General features: G+C 48.2%; 1 protein-coding gene across 2 annotated transcripts in view; it reads left to right on the top strand.

Annotated features, from left to right (window-relative positions):
• Positions 1 to 21,723, top strand: part of adamts3 (ADAM metallopeptidase with thrombospondin type 1 motif, 3) — an 88,494-nt gene that overhangs the window by 17,947 nt on the left and 48,824 nt on the right. For both annotated transcript variants that reach the window (XM_076047054.1, XM_076047055.1), the window contains exon 4: positions 5,143 to 5,299. In XM_076047054.1, the coding sequence (XP_075903169.1) occupies positions 5,143 to 5,299 (157 nt within the window). The remainder of the gene's footprint in view (positions 1 to 5,142; positions 5,300 to 21,723) is intronic.

Here is a 21,723-nt window from a genome sequence, read left to right as displayed (position 1 = left end):
AGGATTTTGGTGTCGTGTAGTTGGCCAAAAATATCCTCCTTGGACTGCAGGACAGGAAGTCCATTCGCTGAAATCCTCTCACCAGTGACTCTGGTCTCTCCATAGTTTCCACATGGCGACGAGGGAGTGATTGCTTAGCCACACTCTCGCTGACCTTGTTAGCCAGAGGCTAATAAAGCAACAAACATGGTGCTAATGCTGCTGTTTTAAATCAGACAGATGAACTGTCCACTGGACGCTGCTGTTTCCTCTCAGGACGATGTCTCAACGATGCACAACGTGTCCTCTGGCAGAACTGTGTCGTTAACAGCAGGAAGTCCAGTGTGTCACAGTGTGTCCGCAGCGCCGGGTCGACCTCCACCTGCAGACGCTGTTTTATTCAACCCATCTGCTTTGTCGCTTTCCGTTTCCATTGCCAACGTTGCTTCTTTTCTTTTCTTTTCTTCTGAAACAATTTCTCGTCTGGAACTTGAGCTCCAATAGTCAAACATGGCAAAGAAGTTCTTGTCGGCGGGCCTCAGGACATCTTGAACTGCTGAGAGATGTTAACAAGAGGTCCTGCAGTGACGGCCGGGGGGCAGGTGGATCACAGAGGCTTTATTTTATAGCCGCGTTTGAACCGCTACACGTCTTTCCCCCCTCTTCCTTTCCGACGCCGTCTGTCAGACAGTAAATCTCCCGGAGTGGCAGTTTTATCACGGTCCACATCACACGTCCGGCTACTGTGCAGTCGGCTAGTTTTCAGTCAGAGTGTGATTCGAATCAAAGGGTTAAGTCACTTTTTCCACCAGTTTTTTTTTTTCCATACACCGTCTCAGCAGCTTTTGCACCGTAATCCGTATCCAGGGACTTTCATTTATGGACTCAGCGACACAACGGAATAAAAGCTCGGCCCGGCCTCTTCAAACAATGTGCAGAATTCCCTGCTTCCTCTTGCGAAACCAGATTAGCAATTCAATTTCTTTCCGGCCTATGAGGAGACACCATTTGCAATTCAGTGTTTTGATAAATGTGAAGCGCGTATCGGCGCCGAGACCAGATAAAAATGAAATAACATCAGGCTGTTCACTGACAGACCCCTCACACCCTACCCGACCCCCCTACCGGCTCCACCCCCGCTCCACTCAGCTCAGACTGCCGTCTAAAAACAAAAACAAGAATTGTGCGGCGTGCAGTGTGTTGATATTTACAAATAGTCCCTTTTTGTCATGCGTTTCAAGACAACAAAGTGGCCGGAACGGTAATGAGCGCTTGCTTCTCCCTCTAATTTTTTTTCCCCCTTTGCCTCCTGGGAATTCCAAGACAGAAGTGCAGTTTCGAACTCCTGAAAGCGGCCGCTGCGTTGAGCTGCCGGCCTAATTGAATTTCCCTCGGCGTTTATTCTATTTATTAATTTATTTGTTTGTTTTGTACTTTCAAGCGTTCCCCGCTCGCTCGCTCGCCGTTTACCAGCCACGCAGACGGCGGTAATTGCTGTTGTCTCCTGCACCACTCGGCCTCCTGCTGCCAAGGCTCCGGCTTCCCAGGAAGGCACTGGCTGCCGCTCATTAGCTGGACTCCTGCATGACGTCGGGGGCGGCGGCCGTCTTTTCCACCGGTGCTCTGAATGAATCAGTGAGCCAATCCCGAATCCCAGTGTTTACCCAATTATCCCTCAGCGAGCTCCTCGGCGGGTCGGTCGGTCGGCAGCAACAGCGGCCACATTCGGCCCAAGAGCCACTTTAAAATGGGCCTTCATTTAGTGTGTGTGTGTGTATGTGTGCTGAAGGTAGACACATGAATCCGTTGAGGCTTTGTTGTGCCGCTCATTTACGGCAGACATTAATCCCCAGGGGGCGCCGCCGCGGGTTGTGATGTCAGCCGCCGCGTCTCGCTGTCGTCTGATTGGACGGTTTTGATGGCGCCAGCGGTGGACTACAAGCTGCGGTGGTTTGCGTTGACCCCTCTCAACTGTCAAGCGACGGCATCCGTTAGACGTCGGGGGGGCTTTGCTGGAGATTTGTCAGTTTCTGCAACACAACGTTAAAGTTTCGCTTCCCGACATTCTCAGTGTTGATCACTGACTGGATGAAAAGATGGGAGGAGCTTTGGCTTTCAAAAACTGTTTCCCCAGAAACCTGTGTTCTATCGTTTGGCCAGCAGGAGCAGTAAGAGCACACGTTACTGTTTTAAATTTTTTTTTTGGTTGACTAAATTGCTATTGAAAACTGTGGTTAAACAGGCCCTGATTTTGAAAAAATAGAGTTTGTTGACGAGCTGCAGCTCCAATCATTGCTCCCTTGCAGTAAAACACCCACACATCGTTATGTTGGCTACACACTGCGGTTTACTTTTTCGTGTGCAGAAGTACATCAGTGCATAAAAATATGCAATCAGTGTGTAAAAAGAAATACATTATCACACCCAACCAGAGGAGGAGAAGATTAATTGAGCTGCTGAGACATATTTGCAACTGCATAATTACTCATTGAATACTTCTTCAAAAGTGATTTATATGTTTTGGGTCCTGTTTGCGTCCTCTAATGAAAGTGCCTGCGTTGTTTTAAAGGCACTCATCAAGCAGGCAGAAGGAACGCAGTCAGTCAAAGTCTCGTCCACTGCAGCCAGCGGAGATCAGAGGAAGCCGCTGCTCCACCAGACGCTGCTTCTCCTTCCTCTCCAGGCGTTTTTGCCTTGTTCGTTTCCCTTATGTGTCTCTGCAAATGTTTGATTGAGGCAGCCTAAAAAAAGGGTGGGCAGGATTTTGCTATAAGCGCCTGAACTTGTCAGCCACCTCCATCTCAAGGGTGGGGGAAGAGCCCTGCAAATGTTTTATTTTTTTTTTAATTTTATTTCTTGCTGGCATACGGTCACGTCAGCCCTGCACTGATGGGCGTTCAACCCTCTGCAGGGTACAAAAGCTCTGCCAGCCGAGGTCGGCTTCACGCTGAGCCATTTCTGGTCTGTTCCACATTAGAAGGAAGCCGTCCCGAGGGAGGGAACGTGGCAAAATCTCAGGTCTCGGCTTTAAACGGCAGCTCTACAACTCACCAGCCAGTTTATTAGGCAGAAAGATCAATCGCTTAATACGGGTAGCTGGTCGGCCAATCACACGGCAGCGTCGGGCAGGTGCTTGAAGACGACCCGCTGAGGTTCAAAGCGAGCGTCGGAGGAGGGAACAAAGCGGATTGAAGACTTTGGAGGTGGTGAAAGTGGCTGTTGGTTCCCAGACCAGCTGCTAGTTAGCTGTTAGTTTTCACATACGGCTGCTGATCTGCTGGGATCTTCAGCTCATCACAACCAGCTCCAGGGTTTAGAGAGAATGAACCCCAGAAATATACAGTGCAGTGGCACAGACTTGCTGTGTAACTACAGCTCTTGGTTCTTTCTGAATTTTGCATGTATATATATTTTGCATCAAGTTAAAGTGGTTATTTGCTGCCAAGTAAAGCAGCAGCAACCAGCCCAGCTCACTCATCCTCACTGTGGAATTGTTTGGTATTTTTTCCCCTCGTGGAGATGCAAAGATGCTGATGCAACGTAAAAAAATGAATACCGCACAATCAGAAAAACGTTTCAATGTTTTTACATCACAGAGGTTAAATCATGAGCTGCTAACACCGCTGCAGAAGTGCCGCAGCTCCGTCCCGTTGCAGCGCCACTTTGAAGGCTGAAGCTGTCAGCGGCCATGGGAGTTATTTTTTAATTAGGCCTTCGTTTGGCTGCCCAATCCGTGAGATTAAAATCAATAAACAGAACGTTCACTCCCCAGCAGGCTGCTCGGTGGGGACCCAGTGCTTTGTCAATGCCGCACATTGATGCCTCGGTAACGGCGTCGAGGCAAAAAGTTAGACGTAGGGTGCAAAGTTAAATTTCAGGACACCGGCCGAGTGGAAGAGCAGCCGAGCGGCCGAGGACGAGTTGAAGCTGCTGGCCGACAGGATGGAGAACTGGAGCAGTCAGCAGGCTACCGTAGTTCCTGCACGGCCGCAGAGGCTTCGCCCTGACTGTCGAGCGCCGAGTTGAGTTGTTGGCGCTCGTCCAAGCGTGACACACGGCCTTAATGAATGCCGGTCGTGCGCGACTGAGCCTTTTTATTCTGCGCCATGCAAATTCATGGATCCTGGTTCCACTCCAAAAGGTGCAAAGTGCTTGAAAAATGCCCTCCAGTGGGGAGGGGGGGTCACCAAACACCTGCTTCAGCGGCCTGATTCAGCCTTTGATTGGCCGGGTGTTGGGCCACTTTGTACTTCATCAGCGCTAAATGGGGCGGCGGGGCGTCTTGCGTCGGCTCCGGCCGCCGTGCATGACTGACTTCTTATTGTGGGAAATCTGCAGCCGTCAGGTCGCCATCGCCAGGCAATTTGGCCTCCAATGTCCCGCTAATGACGTGCGAAGGTGTCTATCGGCGCCTTCCAGCGCAGGACGAGCGGCTAATGGCTGCAAACAGGATGTTCGCTGAGGTTTGCGGTGGCGCCAACAAACGAACAAATGGACGTCTGCTGCCTCTGTCTGCGTTTTGGCTTTTTTTTTTTGTATTTTGTTGGCAAAAGCCGGTGTCGCTAGTTCTAATCTCTTCTCTCGTCTTTTCTCTTACGTCTTTTGGCAATGTTTTTGTTCGCAAAAGACATAGCGTGCCATTGGAGTAGTGTACATTGCTACTAACGCTAGCATCCTAATCTCTATCTTCTGTCTGCAAATTTTGCGAACAAAAACACATCATGTTAGTCAGTTATTGCAAGTTGCTGTTATTGTGTGCAACATAACGGTACCTAAATTTAACTCATGTTTTTACCTGTAATTTGACAACTGCAACCTTTTTTTGTATTATTCACTGCATTTGTAGCATTAAATTTTTAGTTGATTTTTCAATATATCTCATTGCATTTCAAAAGCCTGACCAGGGAGAAAGACTGCAAATTAGCTGAAGCTAGACGTACTTTTTGGACAAGATATTAATTGCTAACCATGCTCGTCAGGAAGGCTAGCGAGCTAACTTTACTTTCTGTCTGTCTGTCCCGTCGAGCGATAAGACTCTGCTTCATGTACGAACTCCTTCTGCTGCGTGGGCCAATCATATCAAAGCTTTCATCCTGCTCACACCTGTCTGTGCACGTCCACGATAGCTCATCAGCTCACCCGCCACCTCTCGCTGTGTTGCAGGCTGGGATGATTCGCACCGACTCGGACGAGTACTTCATCGAGCCCCTGGAGAGAGGAACTCAGGAGTTGGAGGACCAGGGCCGAGTCCACGTGGTTTATCGCAGGTCGGCTCTGCTGAAGGCGGCGACAGACGCCTCTGTGGACTATCAGCCAGCAGGTAGGTTCTCCAGGGTCGCCTTCAAACTGTCAGTCGAGTTAGCAGAACTGAGTACAAGTCCATCCTTTATCTTGTTTTGCTTGCTCAACTTTGTCTAGAAAGTGGGGAGGCTAAAACGGAGGCTAAAACGGTGGAAGTGCTGTAAACAGAGGGCTAAACATGGTATTTTCTGTTGCTTCTGTCAGAAAGTCGGTCACACTCTGCGGCCTCACGGCTGTCTGGGAGTGAGAGGGAAAAAAAAGGAAAAGAAAAAGATCTGAAAATGTGCCTAACATGAGGCGTTTTACTCTCCAGATGGTCTGAGACGGAGTGTGTGTGTGTGTGTGTGTGTGTGTGTGTGTGTGTGTGTGTGTCATCTGAGCAGCTGAAGGAAGTCATAAATGTCTGAATTAAAGTCAGCGATGGGGAACCCTGCTGCTACTGTGGCTGCCATGACGCTCCCACTTAATGACTTCATGTGAAGGGAAGCTTCTTCGTCAGCGCCACAATAATACCAACTCACTTTTTAAAAAAATGTGTTTTTAAAGCTGCTCCTCCCCTCGTTTCTCTTTAAGCCTTTCAAACCCGGCCTCGCTGCCCGTCCAATAAAATCGAGAGGCGGAGCCGTGCACGTGCCGGGCCGGTGCTCCTTTGGAATAAAAGTGAAACTTTTGTGGTTCTCAAGAAAAAAAAAAAACTTGCAGAGGTTTGACTGGATGCTGCAGAAGTGCGAGACTTTAAAGCAGAGCAGCGCTCAGCTCCACGTTTTCCCCTTTCAATTCATCACTTCATCACTTCATCATTTCATCGCTTCATTACTTCATTGCCTCAGGACTTCATGACTTCATGACTTCATGACTTCATTTTATCGCTTGATCACTTCATGACTTCATCACGTCATTGCTTCAATGTTTCACAGCTTCATCACTTCATCAATTCATTGCTTCATTATTTCATCTCTTCATCACTTCATGGCTCTGCGAGGATCCTGGTCCGTTTCCTCTTTTGAACCGTGCCAGTTGGTCTGAGACGCCTCCGGATGCGTTTTAGCTCTTTGTATGCTAAAGGTCAATGGGTGGATGGATGGATGGATGGATGGATGTGTGGATTGATAAGGCTGCCTCGACTGACTGAACTGTGTTTTTCCCTCCGACCCTGCAGTGGATTAGTTCCTCTTTCAATCCCCCTCATTTCACATCAATCAGATTAATCCTGCTTTTTTGTGTCTCTTCAAATCAGCCCATGATTACTAGCTGAAATAACAGTTTGTGCCTCGTCAGAATCAGTCGCCCGTCACATCATGCGGTGGAACTTTTATAATGAGTTTCTGAAATTTCGTTTAGGTGTGTGTGTGTGTGTTTCTTTTTTTCTTTGGTTGAGCTCAGGAGAGATGAGGAACAGAGCGACATGATGCGCTTCATTAAACCCAAATTGGAGGTTGTGTCGGCTGTTTGTGCCACTGCGACAAGTTTAAAGAAGAACAAGACGAGGAGGAAGAAGAAGAAGAAGAAGAAGAAGAAGCGGAGCAGCAGCAGTGTGAATTAAGAGTGGGCCGGTCTGGTGGAGGAGCAGAGGAGGAAAGGCGGCGGCGTTCCCGCTGATTGCTTCACTGATTGCAGCCGTTGCCAAGGGTCATTCTGCACGTCTGGGAATTTATAGAGAATTGAGAAGAATTGATATCCCTCTTTTGAAGTTGTCAGAGCACCACAGAGTCCTGGTTAACTTAATTTTCATGCATGTCCTTCCCCTGATCAACCAGCCATTAGCAGTTAGCACGATGCGGCTAGCGGCCCTGAGCATTGTCCAAAGATTGCGAAATCATTTGTTGTTTCGTCCGTTTTGAAATTTCTCAGATCATTTGTGACTATTTCCGTGTTCTCAAACATGAATTCCCAGGTCCGTCTTGGCTAACGCACTCAGCAGTTCGCAGATAGGATGCGGCGCCACCGGGAGGGTGACAGAGGAGCTGAGGGGCCTGTGGTTCACAGCCCAGAGTGCACTTTGATGCAGCGTACACTGTAGGAAGATACAATCTACAATGTCAATATAGATAAATAGTCATGGAAATGAAAGAGAAACCAATCAGAAGTGTGTGTGCAAACTTTTGATGGTAGTGTATGTACAGTATATTTCACTTCTGGGAGATTTTGGCTGATTTCCTTCCTGTGGTGCCAGTTAGCCTGCAGCTAGCGGCGCGGAACATCTGATACAGGAAGTGGAAGTGAAGCGAGTCGAGAGCTCCTCAGCCTTGTTGTTGGCTGTTTGTGGCAGTTTGATGAGGAAAGGTGCTCAGCTTGATGCCTGGAAATCAGCTCACGCTGTGGGAGGTTTTAGTTTATTGGTGAAGTTAATTGGCCTCTCGGCACTTTAAAGCGGCACAAGCTTTGATTTTAAGGACAAGTCAGGGTATTCAGGATTGACGCTTGATGACGTCTGAACATTTTTTAGTGCTGGTGGCTGTGATTGGACACACTGATGGAACAAGATGCTGACTTCTCTTGGTTTAGTTTCTTTGTTGTTTAAAGGCCGACTGGCGCTGCTGGGCTGAGAAGGACTCTTTTCTCTGCAGAGTGGGTTCATTCATCACCACTCTCTCTCTCTCTCTCTCTCTCTCGCTCTCACTCTCTCTCGCTCTCACTCTCTCTCGCTCTCTCTCTCTGTTTCTCTCTCTCTCTCTCTTTCTATCTGTCTGTCTGAACTCATCCACAGCACTGTTTCCTGTCTCCTTGTCTTTTTGTTCTTCTTCTTCCCCAGATTCTCTCTGTGTTTTTCTTTCCTGGCTGGTCTCAAGGTTCTGCACCTGCCGCCAGTCGGTTTGGCTCTCAGCTGGTCGAGCAGCCTCGCTGGCTCTCTTCAGGTGCACCTTAATTTGAAAAATACCCCGAGCAGTCAGCCTCAGGTTGCATGACGCCTTTTATGGCATTTCCCCCCTCAAATCTTCCTATTTTTCCGGAACACTCCAGCAACTCTGACACATTGTAAAGCTCCAGTTGAGCAGGAGGTCGAAGGTGACGGTTAATTGCGATCACAGGAGGCCGCCGCTGTAGCTTCGTCTGGAAGAACAACGTCCACCGCCTTCTCCTCCTCTTCCTCCTTCTCCTCCTTCCCCTCTTCGTCCTCCTCTTCGTCCTCCTGCTCCTCCTCCACCTCCTCCTCTCATGCCGAGGCTCCGAGATGCCATCGCCATCTGTTTGGTGGTTAGAAAGCTCTGCTGCTTCTTTATCTCTTCCGATGTCTGTGGCGCAAAAAAAAACCCCACGAGTGCCATTTGATGAAATATTCACAGCTGGAGACTAACTGCCCCACCCACACGCCCCCACCTCCCCGAGGGAGGGGCTCTGTAGTGGAGCGAGTGTGAGTCGAGTGGAAGTTGAATGTGAATAAAGACGTGCTGCAAATACAGATGATTTCCAGAGATAGAAACGTGTGTGAGTGTTTTATTCCACACCGCGCTGCGCTGTTGGTTCAGCGAGAGGTCGGATCAGCTGATTGGCTGCTGCATGCTGCTATCTTATCAGCTTGCTTGATAGTATTTCCTTTCATCCCGATTGAAGTGAGAGAAACAAGTGTGTTTACTGACAATAAACAATAACTTTGTTATTGTACAACAAATTTGTTGTAAACAAAACACGCGTCACCGCTTTAACTTAAGTTTGCGTGTGTGGAGTGCTTGTGTGCGTGTGTGTGTGTGTGCGTGTGTGTGTGTGTGCGTGTGTGTGTGTGTGTGTGTGTGTGTGTGTGTGTGTGTGTGTTTCTCTTTCTGTCCGGCTGCTTGTCTGGTGGACGCCTTGTGATCAGTGTGAGGGCGCAGTTACACTTCACCAGACACACAAAGTGACACGCTCACACTCACACCCACAGTCAATTCAGAGCTGCCAAATAGCCTAGTGGCAGGAAGTCAGCAGGAAATCAGTAGGTAGTTGGCAGGAGGTTGGCAGGAAGTTGGTATTAAGTCAGTAGGAAGTCGGCTCGAGGTCGGCTGGAAGTCGGCAGGAAATTGGCAGAAAGTCAGCAGGAAGTCAGCAGGAAGTTAGTCGGAAATCAGAGGGAAGTCAGCAGGAAGTCAGCAGGAAGTTAGTAGGAAATCAGAGGGAAGTCAGCAGGAAGACAGAAGAAAATCAGCAGGAAGTCAGCAGGAAGTCAGCAGGAAGTCGGCAGGGAGTCAGCAGGAGCACTTGGAGAAGCCAGCCAGTCACAGGGAGAACAGTGCTAACCGCTGCGCCACCTGCTAACGCTATCACGTTCCCAGCGGCGCTCCGAGCTTCTCCCAGCTCCAGTCCCACACTGTGGGAATGGAGCTGCAGCAGCCTCGCCCATAACAAAGGATCGTCCAGTTTGTGTAACGAGAATCTGAATAAATAATTGCAGAGCCTTTATTAATTTCTTGGTTTGAACAATTCTGGCGGACAGGAAGAGGATTCCGAGCGGCATTCCTTCGGGTCAAACAGCCTGCGGGGCATTTTCTGTTTTCCTATAAAACAAATTTCTCTGATATGAGATGCCAAAGAAAGCAAACTAAAGCCAGAAGAGGGGGGAAAAAAGGTGGTGGCGAGCGATCGGGAGTCGTGTTTCTGCTCAGAGCTCCGTTAGATCAACGTTTACTCAAACAACAGCGACTGATGGAGCAGATTGACAGCTGAAAGGGACTCTGGCGGTGAATCACGCGCTTTGTATTTTTTCGAGATAAAATCTCTGCTGCTGAAAGAAGAGAAAAAAGAAAGGAAAGTTGAGAATCTTAATTAATAACAATCAGAGGTCTTTAGAGTCGGTGACAAGAAACACAATAGCTGCTAATAGGATTCCATACAATGTCATTATGGAAAATTAGGTCAGAAAAAATCTGCCTTTTGTATTATTTAAAGGCTTATTTCTATTTTTCCCTTTTATTTTGATGACATTTGTGTGGAAAAGGAGCTTTGTTTTGCAAAATAAGATATATATACGTGCACATATACATGGTATTGACACAACACAGGTTCTTCAGAGACGTGTGAGAAAAGAAAAGGCAGAGAGCGAGAGAATTGACCCACAGGCTGAAAAGATTTGCATTGCATGGGTTTTTTTTTTCCCTGACTCAAACTGCATCTGCTCGTCTTTTCAACGGAGGCCCAGATTAACAAAGGCCAAACCAAAACACACACTTCATGTGGGCAGAAAACAGAAAAAAATGGAAGCAAAGAAAAAACGAGAAAAATTAAAAGAGAGAAAATCTTTTGCTCTGTTCTGATCGGATGGTGCCTGTTTGAAGACAACCTCAGAGCTTCCCAGCAGACTCCCGCCGAGGAGGGATTCCTTTGGAAAGCGAACTCGGCTCTCACTGTCTGTGAGCAAACACACATTTCCCGCTGCCGAAGCGACTGCAGTGGGAACAATTGGAAAACGTGCCTGGAATCGTAGAGCGACGGTGCAGGCCGGCCGTCACGCTGGCCATCCCTCAGTGTCCCAGCTCCCCTGAGGGAAGGTCCCCAGGGTCTCCACAACACACACACGCACACGCGCGTATGTGCACAAAGTGTGAATAATAAAAGTCTCAGCTTTGCCTCCCAGCCTTTGAGGAAAACGCAGCCTCACTGGGAAGCTTGGAAGTTGAGTTGGAAGTTTTCAGTAGTTTTTTCCTCACTCATTAGGGAACGACATGACTGTGCGCCACCGATGTATTCATCTGCCTCATCAGTGTCAGTCTGTCAGCGCTCTCGCTGTCGGACTCAAGCTGCTACAAATCAACTCTTCCTCTCCTCATTCGCTGGAGAAAACACAGATGAGTCACTGCGCCAGCCACTCTAGTTTAGACACATTTTTTCTTTTGCAGCTTTCAATGGAAAAGCCTGGCGTCATTGATGGTCTATAGAGCTCTACAAGGCTTAGCTTCCTGTTAAAAGGCGATACTTTGTTGGAACGGCTGCTTTTGGCAGGAGACAGGTTGGGGCGGGGGGTCGATGTGGTGCGCCTGCCCTTTGTGACATCACACCAAGTATGATTTGCTGCGGCAACATCGTCTTAATGGGTCGTATTTATATATTTCCCACAGGTGATTTTGCCAAATTGAAGTGTAAAGAACCTCTTCGATCACGGCTGGCAAAACTTTTTGACTGGTGGGGCCACAATGAAAACATGGATGACGTACAGATAATTTTATTATTTACTTACTATAAATATCATTTTCTTCAAGTTCGGTGGAACAGATTAAAAAGCTTGACGGGCCGCATATGGCCCCCGGGCCATAGTTTGCCCATTCCTTTCTTAGATGATGTGCAAGTAAATTCTTTCCAGCTTGTTCTGACTGGGCAGCGTGGCTGCGTGTCAGCGACAGGGGCAGCTCGGAACAACCTTCATCTGATGACATTCACAAACTGCTAGACTTTATGCTAGGACTTCCCGCCTGAGGAGAGACAGATGGAACCAGAAGGTGGACGGCTAAACGGAGAAGAGGAGGTCTTGGGAAAGAAACACACATTTTATTTGTCCCATCGATGTATGTAGCAGACTTTAATACGGCCGTTTTTTTTTTCTTTTTTGGAACTGGCAGCAGGAATCTGAGACTTTAAAGCGAGTGAGACATGAAAATGGAAAGCTCACATCTATAGACTTTTTAGCTCTTGTTCGGAAAATGTCACATAACTGTGAAGGGCGACGGTTCGGCTTGATGTAAAGCGAATCAAATGAGATGTTAAACCCCGTAAAAAGTTCTGACAGACGGCGTCCAGCCTGCAAAGCTTTCCAAATGCGCTCCAAATCTCAGGCGCCTGCAGCTCTGAACCCCTCAGTACATCAATGTGTGCAAAGTGACTGTATATAAAGATGGGAGGAGCTCCCAGTTTTCAAAGGGAGGCCAACACACAAGTGCCCGAAACATCCCTGCTTCATCCCATCCCATTTCCCCTCTGGACATCTTGACAAAAAATGATTGGGTATTGGTACAGAAAGAAGGACTAAATCCATACCTTCACAAACTGGTTCAATTTAGTGATTGCTCTAAATTGCTGGTGAAAAAAAAAAAGGTGGCCAAATAGGCACTTGAGCCCTTTTTGTCCAATTTGCTCTAATTGTCAGTAAAAACGGGCTGAAAGTTGTGGGTGGGCCTGCAGTTTAGTAGCCAAGTGTAATTGTCTTAGCAGTAGCTGGGTGCTTCATTCATTGCTCAACTTCAGTACTGTGTGTGTGTGTGTGTGTGTGTGTGTGTGTGTGTGTGCGTGTGTGTGTATGAAATGCTTTTTTGAGTGTCTGAAGGCTGAGCTGCTCTGTCGGAGCTGCCTCTGAAGGCACCATGCAGCCGGTAGCCAGTGTTCCAGCTGAGCCCCATCACCAGTGTGATTCATTACTTCTGAGACAACAACCAAGGAGGAAATTTGTGTCGTCTGCTGGCACTTATTTAAGATGTTTCGCTGTGATTTTAAAAACGCAATTATTCATCCTGAGCTGAAACTCCAGGGGTTTTTTGCCATCGACGCTGCAGTGTCAGCTTTGACATTTTCCAATCCACGTAACATCGTCTGGAGTTTCACAGACGGGGTGATTTCTGTTCCGCTGACGCTTTTATGAAGATGGTAGACTGCAGATAGAGGACAAGTTGAGCTGCCATCTACAGTATTTCTTTTGCGAATTAAATACTTTACTGTTTATTACTGAGGTGTGATTGGCCCGTGACATTTTGCGATTGTTGCAGCCTCTTGGTGCAGCACTTTGTATTATAAAACAAAATCAGAGGGACCTGCTAGCGTAGCATTCTCTCTGTTATTAATGCGTCGCTTGCGCCCTCATTTGGCTTTTGTCCACCTGCTCTCGTGCAGCTGCACCGATATTATTATCCACCACCGCCGGCGCCACATTCTCCGCTTCCTACCGACCAATTTCCATGTTGGACATCTTGAACTTAAATACAAGCTGAATTTGGCACAAAGGCCGAGATCCAAGTGCACAATAGCTTTTCTAAGTTGAATAACGATGCAAGATTGTGATTCACCGCCGGGCCATTGTGTGCCGGCCGACGGTGGTTCTCATCATGACAGCCAATGAAAGCGTTCTCTGAATTTCTCAACAAGTTCATTTTCCATTTCCTCCTTTTTTCTCCTGCTCAAAGGCCCTTTGGAAAGGCAATTCCGTCCTTTCAGGACGTCACTGCTCATCGACCTCATTTAAAAGGAGGATGCTGAAGTCAATTTCTTGTGCCGGCCCATTTGTTTCAATTGATAGTGTGCGCTTATGTGTGTGTTCTTTTCCAGTAATATGGGGTAGATGCAGTTTACTGTGGTAATCGAAGACCTTTGAAGGTTATCATCTCGGTAGAGAAGAGCTTTCTTAATGTGTTGTCAAGCAAAGTAATTTTACCAGTGTCAGAGGTGAGAGAAAACACTGCATCCTGTTATCTAGCATACACACACACATACACACATACACACACACACGTGTTTTCTGTGGGTGTGTGTGGGCTGATGAACATAAACAAAATGCAGAGGGTTTGTGCACTTTGTAGAAGTTTGTAAGGCCTCCACCTTAAGAAGGTTTCTGAAAAACATTTCATATTCCAGTTTTATGCGTCATGAAATCGAATTGTTTTTAATGAATCACATTTTTTTTTCTGTTCCATTCTGTGCCTTGCGTAATATTTGAGAATAATGAGTGAATTTGGCCTCATCCAACAATCTGGGAAAAAAGGAAAAGCGGAAAACCTCTCTGGTGTTGCGGTGGTGAGAGGAACATCGCAGCTTGATTTTTTTCCACACTTCTTTCTTGCTGACATTTTTTTTTTGTTAGTTTTTTTTTCACTGCCCACCGCAGCTGACTCTTTTCCTCCCTCGCCTCCAGCCTGCATGATGCACAGTCTCTCCATCCCTCCCCCTGTTCTCCGCACTTTCCATTGATTTGGACTGTGGAGCCTAATTACTGGAAGTGGTTCGCCCGCTGCTGTCTGTGACCTCACCGCTCCACCTGACCCGGCGCGGCCAAACTGTATGACCTCTTATTTATTCTCGCTCAATGAGTAGGAATCACAGGGGGACGATGAGCCGATGAGGAAAATACCCAGCGGGCTCCAGTTTTCAAGTTTTAATTAAACCAGTCGGTCGGTGGTTTTTTGCTTCTGCTGCGTCCACCACTGCAGTGGATCAGGATCTTGAGCAGTAATAGTCATTTTAGAAAGCCAATTATTGGATGCCAATTGTTGACATCGGTGAGCAGCAGCGAGCGTAGCTGCTGTTTACGTCGCTTTGCTGCGGCGTTCCAGGCTCCTCGCTCTCCGCTCTCAGGGCGTGTTGAGGGTGGAAGTTTGTCCACTGACTTTCTCAACCATAACATTGACTTGTTTGTGCTTTTAAGGGATCGGGAGGGGAGTGGTGGTGGTGGGGATGGGGGAGGTTGTGTAGGGGTGGGGAGGAGAAAAAAATCTGATGCAGGTCACCAAAATATATTGGACTCCCTGAGAGGAAATACGCGAGCTTTTCGCACCGCGGCAATGAATGGACTCTAAGTTTTCTCTGCATGTTGTAACCGAGCGACCTCAACAAGGCTCGCCGTTGTCCGCCTCGCTGCCTCTCTCTCTCTTGCTCGCTCGCTCGCTCACTCAGCTCGCGGCACAAACACACTCCTCAGGAGTTTTATATTCGGCCCCTCAGCGCCGAGGACGACGGGGGCGAGGACGTTTTGAAAAACCGAGCAAGAAGGTCAGCGAGCTTCACGTCTGTCCGCTGAGGGCTGCAGCGCCTCGGCTGTCCTGAGGGGGCGTGCGTGTGTGTGTGTGTGCGTGCGTGCTTGGCGTGTACTATCAGAGCTTCAGTGTCACTTCAAAGGTCACATAGAGAAAAGGTGTAATGATGGTGAAACGCACACACACACACACACACACACACACACACACACACACACACACAAAACAAGAGCAGGTGTCTCAACGCGCTGTTTGAAGCTTGTTTGAGCTTCTCCATCAGTATTTCCCAACCCGTCACCTCTGACATCATCTGTGTGTGTGTGTGTGTGTGTGTGGGGGGTGCTGAGGTCACATGATCACAGCGGTTACCCTCAGGCTGCATCCCTGTCTGCCTTTGCAGTCTGTTACAGTTTTTTTGACTCTTGTCAGAATGGTTTCTTTCTTTCTTAGTCGATCCGTCCCGACGGGGGCGGCGGCAGGAAGCAGCACAGCAACCAGGTCGTAGGTTCCAATCCCACCGTGCCGAGTCTGCGTGTGTGTGTGTGTGTGTGTGTGTTGGTGGTGTTGGCCACTGCAGCACAGCAAAGTGTCGTTTGTCTCCCTACCCAGGATGTCACCCCGCTCTCGACCTTTGGCAGGTAGAAGGTCACCGACCTCAGCTGAGTTTCTCTCCGTCGTGACGAGCGTCATTACAGACACTTTCCACCGGGGACTGTGAGCCGCTAGCTTAAGACGGTTTATTCTCCTCTGAGAGCAAACATTCAGGCTTGGTTTGAGTTTTTGTTTGTTTTTTCCTTGTCTCACACTTTGACCTGCAACTTCCGATCGTGATGTTTTTTTTTTAAAGAACCTCATTGAACCAGCGAGGGGAAATCCGAAATCACAGCCTGTGTAGCTGCGACTCACTGTGTGTGTGTGTGTGTGTGTGTGTGTGTGTGTGTGTGTGTGTGTGTGTGTGTGTGTGTGTGTGTGTGTGTCATTCCTGCCGCCGTCGGCTCTGCTGGCCGACCCCTGCGAAGCCTCTTTACTAAAACATCTCTCTCTCTCTTTTCTCTTCCTCCTGACAGGCATGCATGACTAAAAAAGGATTTTGCTCTTTCCAGCAGCGGAACAGAACGGTTCAAGTGGGGTTGGGGGGGCGGGGGGGCTTCAGCAGTGGCCTCTTGACTTTGATTGTTCCTGCCGGTGGTAAAAATTAATTTGTGTTTTTCGGAGTCAAAGTGAGTTTTTAATGAAATTGTGTTCACGCTGTATTTGGGCAGGAGCCTTAAAACCTTCTGATGTTGACATGAGCGCTTTGGCCTTTTTTTCTTGCTTTTTAAAAAAAAAATGAAATTAAAAAGAGCGATACAGCCATCAAACTGGGGGCAGCAACATTTTTCAAACAAATTGACCTGCTTGAGGCTATAAATGCTCACGGCTGGTGGAATTCTAAGGATGTCTGTATTCAATTTGTGCGGTATCATTATTACGTTTCAGTCATTGGGTTGTGCTGCTGGTACAAGCAGGGGGTGGAAGCGAGATCAATGGTGATTGTGTGTTGGCGCAGTGGAGCTCTGTCAACACGCTGGTTGTCTCTCTCTTGGTGTCATTCCTTTTGATTTGAAATCTGTACAATCCATCAAAGGTTACGAAGGATACAACGCACGTACACACACACACACACACACACACACACACACACACACACACACTGCAGTGAATTGCATTATCCAGGCTTGTTAACGCTACTCTGGAAAAAAGAAGCCTCTGCAACGAACGGGATTTTATGTTTCTCAGCAAAACGTTGCCAAAAACGTTGGAACCGCTGCTGATGCTTTAATTAAAGGCGCAGCGGGAGCAGCAGTGTGTTGGCGCTGTGCTGCAGCCCCGCACTCCCCATGAGCCCGTTTATAGTGCAGCTGACGCTTCAGGTGGTCCGCGGAAAATGCACATTGACACAAAAGGCCTCTTTTTAGAGACGCCCCAGGACACTTTAGAGGTGGCACCACAAACCGGCGAGGCCTCGGCCGCGCCGGCTTTTCTCCCCATTGCTGCTGCGCTCTGCTGCTCCTGCTGCTGCTGCTGCTGCTGCTGCTGCCGCCGTCACTGCTCGTTTTCAAACGCTTGCTGTGGCTAAGAGAGACGGGCCCACGACAATAAAAACCCCAGTGTAATTACCCGGGGTTTTATTTTCCCGACGGGGGTCCGAGATGCCCTGACGTGGAGAGAAGTTCACCAGTGTCAGCGGTAAATAAAACATCAGCTCCAGAGCACCTCCGGCCCTGAATGCTGTTCGCAGAGACTGGGATTCTTTCTTTTGCTTGGAAACTGAAAGGTGTCTGCTGCCTTTGGTTTAATAGTTTAAAAGAAAATCACCATCACAGCAACCGCATGTTGGAGCTGACTTAGCAGAAAGGAATGTGTTGCCTGCAGTCATTGGTGATGTTCAAACAGCGCCTCCATCCCAGTTTTACACTATCTATCTATCTATCTATCTATCTATCTATCTATCCATCTATCCATCTATCCATCTATCTATCTAGCTAGCTGTCTGTCTATCCATCTATCTCTCTATCTATCCATCTATTGGATTTTGTCCCCTGAACACAGCACTGTTTTCTGTCTCCTTGTCTCTTTTTTTTTCTCTTCGTCTTCTCCAGATTCTCTCTGTGTTTTTCTTTCCTGGCTGGTCTCAAGGTTCTGCACCTGCTACCAGCTTGTGCGGCTCTCAGCTGGTCGAGCAGCTTCGCCGACTCTTTTCAGGTGCACCCTAATTTGAAGAATACTCGGTACAGTTGTTACTTTTTTCCGGAACACTCTGACACATTGCAAAGCTTCAGCTGAGCAGGAGGTGGAAGGTGACGGTTGATTACGATCACGGTAGGTCGCCGCTGTGGCTTTGTCTGGAAGAACATCTTTCTCCTTCTTTTTGTGTGTCTCAGTCGGCTAAGAAAGATTTCTCTCTCACACAGAGACATTTTTGTGGCTGTGTCTGTGAGCTGCTTGAGTCAGAATCCTGAGATTGTCGTTGTCGGTCCCCTGCACACCGTATCTCGGCCGCGTGGGATCACAGCTGCACCACAGTTGGGCAGTGCGGAGTGGAGCGCGGCAACAGCCAGCGTGTCGGTTAATAGAGCAGACGGCCCACATCATCATCACCACACACATCATCTCTGCTGACGTGACCCAGATATTTTGACTTCTTCGCCACTTTTTGCCTGCCAAGAGAGAGAAAACCATTGGGAGTCTTTGCCTCAGGTCCCCTTCTTTGACACATTCTCAGTGTCATACACTGCAAATCACCACTTTAACTGTCTGGTTGCTGTAAGCCAGATTGTGGAGTGTTGCCTCCTCTGTCTGATGTAATATTAATAATGATGATGATAATAAATAGCATATAGTAATAATAATGATAAGCTGATCTCGGGAGCTAAGCATGATCGGGACTGGTTAGTACTTGGATTGGAGAATGATGGAGTGGATGAATAATAATAATGATAATAATAATAATAATAATAATAATAATAATAATAATAATAATAATGAATAAGGTGTAATCTGATTGCCTTTGGCTGTTTGTTTTTTGTTTTTTACTTTAGTGTTCTTAAATTCTTCAGCTCATAGATGCACAAAATAAATCCAAACCTTATTGTTTTCATCTGCGCTCCAGCAGCAGCACAACCTCCACCCTCAGCCTCTCAACTGCAGCAAAACCAGAAGAGACGACCGACCGCCGGCATCACACGATGACGCGTGACCTCATCTCCTTCGCTCGCCCCCGCCGCCGTTATCTCTCTCCCTCTCCCTCCCCCTCTCCCTCTCCCTTTGCCCATGATGAATATTACTGCTGTCACAGCCGACATGGTAGATTTCCACTCGGTGCCTCTTATAGGCCGGTGGCAGCCGCCACACTGTGCCATGTGTGGGCAGTCCGTTACGGGGGTGAGGACCTAAGTGGGGGGGGGTTGGGGTGAGAGGGGAGGGGGGATGGGGTGAGGATTCTGGAGGCCCCTGCCTGCTGACTGCAGCACACTGGCCGTCTTAAGCAGCGCTGCTGAAGGGGAAGTCCTGTGCGTTTGAAGTGCGGGACCTCAGAGAGGCTGTTTGCTCAGGAAGGGGAGGGGTTGGGTGGGGGTGGGGTGGGGGGGAGGCGGGGAGTGGGAGTGGGAGGTGGTGGGGGGGACGGCCGCACAAGAATGCCTGTGTGGTGACGGCGAGCGGCGGCGGGCAGGAATGCGTCCCACAATCCCAACAGTGTCGGAGCCGAGCCAGGAGCGTTTTCCCTCCTATTTATTTTCGCCCCGTCCACCTTCAATCGCCGGCCCTGTCTGCCGCTCCCCGGCAGCCCTGGAAAAATGGGGGGAACAAAACCAAACAAAGAAAAAAACACTTTTATTTACGGTTCCATTTACGACTCAGGCATCTGCGACAATCTTCCTGTGTGGTGGGGGGAAAAGGAAGGAACGCCGCTGCGTTAAGGCACTGATTGGGAAGAGAGCTTGGGAACGCTCAGCCTGGCCTTCTCTGGGATGACGATGTCGGAGGTGGAAGATGCAGCTGTCCTCTGCCGTGCACACGCATCGGGCGCTTCAAGTTCACGCTCAGCGGTGTGAGCCGAAGACGGATGTTCTTGAAAAGCCCAGTGACAGTTCACATTTGAAAGATATCCATGTGTGTCAAAGGGAGCCGTAGACGTGGTGATTTCTTTTTTTTTTTTTTTATTTAAATCCTGGCTGGTATACAAAATATGTCGGATCCAGCTGGCAGCTCAATAGTAATAATAATAGTACATTTTATTTATAGAGCGCTTTTCAAAAGTCCTCAAAGACACTTTATGAAAGAAGGTTAAAACATATCAGATTAAAAATTTGAAAAAGAAATACTTCAAAATACCAACAAATAAATCAAATGCAGATTAGAGTAAAATAAGCAAAAACAAGGAGGTTAGAATCGATTTTAATTAAAAAAAACAAAAAAGTACGTAAAAAAAAAATGAGTCACATTAAAACAGTAGCTACACATTAAAAGCAGTACGGATTGGATGTGTTTTAAGTAGTGATTTGAATCATGGCAGGTCACCTCATCATCGTCTGCAGTACACTTTCCTCCCACTAGATGCTGCTAAATCTCCCACACTGGCCCTCAAAGTTCCTCCGTCAAGCAGCCGTCCGGGGCCAAAACTCTGAAACCAGGTTTGTTTTGAGTGTCGGGCTTGGCCGCTCGTCCTCCTCCTCCTGCACGCCGACACTCACACAGGTTGTTTGTGAGGCCACGTGACCTTTGTTTACCCACCACGGCCTGTTTGTAAATGGTTCCGCGTGAACCCACGTGAACCCAATTTGCGGCGCTGAATGCCAGCGCTGTGTCTCAGATGGTGGCGGTAAAATTGGAGGAAGAACTCCGTCGACCTCACTCTGGTGTTCGGCTGGAGGATCACAGTGAGGTTTTTGTTTATTTATTTATTTATTCATTTATTTATTTATGTAGTGAGAGAAAAGAAAAGGCCGACTCCGCTGGATCCTCCTCCATAAAGTTGTTGTAGCGGCGAGCTGTTCAGTGCAAGTTTGCGATTATTACATTTTATTTTTCATGGCTCGCCATGAATAAGGCATAGGATTGATTAAAGGCTGAGTAACACTTGCAGACGGCCCCCTGGTGGTTGACTTCTGTCAAAGCAAACATGTCAGCGAGCTGCCGGGGCGATGTTTTGAGCTCCGGCGCCGCTCGCCGACCGAGATCACATCACCGGCAGCAGGAAATTAAATGACGCACGCTGTAGAAACACGCACAAGCACACGCACGTACACACATGTACACACACACACACACACGCCACCTCCTGGTTAGAGGTGTCGCTTCTATGACGTCGCTACCAGAGTTCTTGTTTCCTCTCTCTGGTCTCTGACCAGTCTGACCTTTGACCCCTAACAGCATCAAGGCTGCTGCTTGCTGGATATTTCCTCTCTGCAAACCCTTAGAGATGGTTGCAATGCAGTTTTTCTTTTTCTGTGGTTTAGTTTTAAGTTTTAATTGTGATGTGTGGGTTTTTAAAAGTAAGGGCTTTTCCCACGGAGATTTGCTGATGATTTCTACCGCGGGCTGCTTCCTACTGCCACCAACCACGCTCACTCTGGTGGACAATCTGCTCCCCAATCTCTTAAGCGATGCAAAGCTAGCATGATATTGGGAGCCAGGGACGGTTCTGCCGCAGCGCGGCGGCCTTGTGTTTTTTGCTCTGGTCAGGAATATAGAGCAGGCCGGGCGGGTGGAGGAGCTTCACGTCGGCACTGCGCCCTCGGGGCTCCGACTGTAGACGGCCTCAGCCAGCAGGGCGGAGAACTAAGAGGCATTAAGGACCTTAAGCAGCGGCAGCCGCTTCCATCAAAAGTGCGAGTCGCAGCCATTTCACGGTGTAATTCAGCAGGTTCAGAGGAGGTCGAGTGCGCGCTGATCGTCTCCGTAGCGGGGGGTTGGTCGATGAAGTCAAATCTGCCTGTGTGCTTACGTAACCTTCCGCAGATTATCTGGAAATTCTAAGAATAAAAACAGAAGCTGCCTTTGCGTGAATTTGAATTTTTTTTCATCCCCCCTCTTAAAGCGACGGGCGCCACTGTGTCACTAAGCCGTGCTTAATGATGTGTCAAAAAAAATTTGGTTTTTTTTCTTGTAGTTTTTTCTTCTCCGCCTTAGACTTGAAAGGCTTATTGACGGCGTCCAGCATCTCAGAGTCCAAAGCTGTCAGAGCTGCACTGGCTGCTGCTGCACTCAGTGACACATCCAGTGAGCAGACTCTGACTTGTTCAATCAATCAATGTGAGAAAAT

The sequence above is a fragment of the Nelusetta ayraudi genome, unplaced genomic scaffold (assembly GCF_046127955.1).
Source record: "Nelusetta ayraudi isolate G7.1 ecotype Tasmania unplaced genomic scaffold, CSIRO-AGI_Nayr_v1 ptg000092l, whole genome shotgun sequence".
Taxonomy (NCBI): domain Eukaryota; kingdom Metazoa; phylum Chordata; class Actinopteri; order Tetraodontiformes; family Monacanthidae; genus Nelusetta; species Nelusetta ayraudi.
The sequence above is the reverse complement of the archived record's forward strand: the minus strand, read 5'-3'. Positions and strand labels throughout refer to the sequence as shown.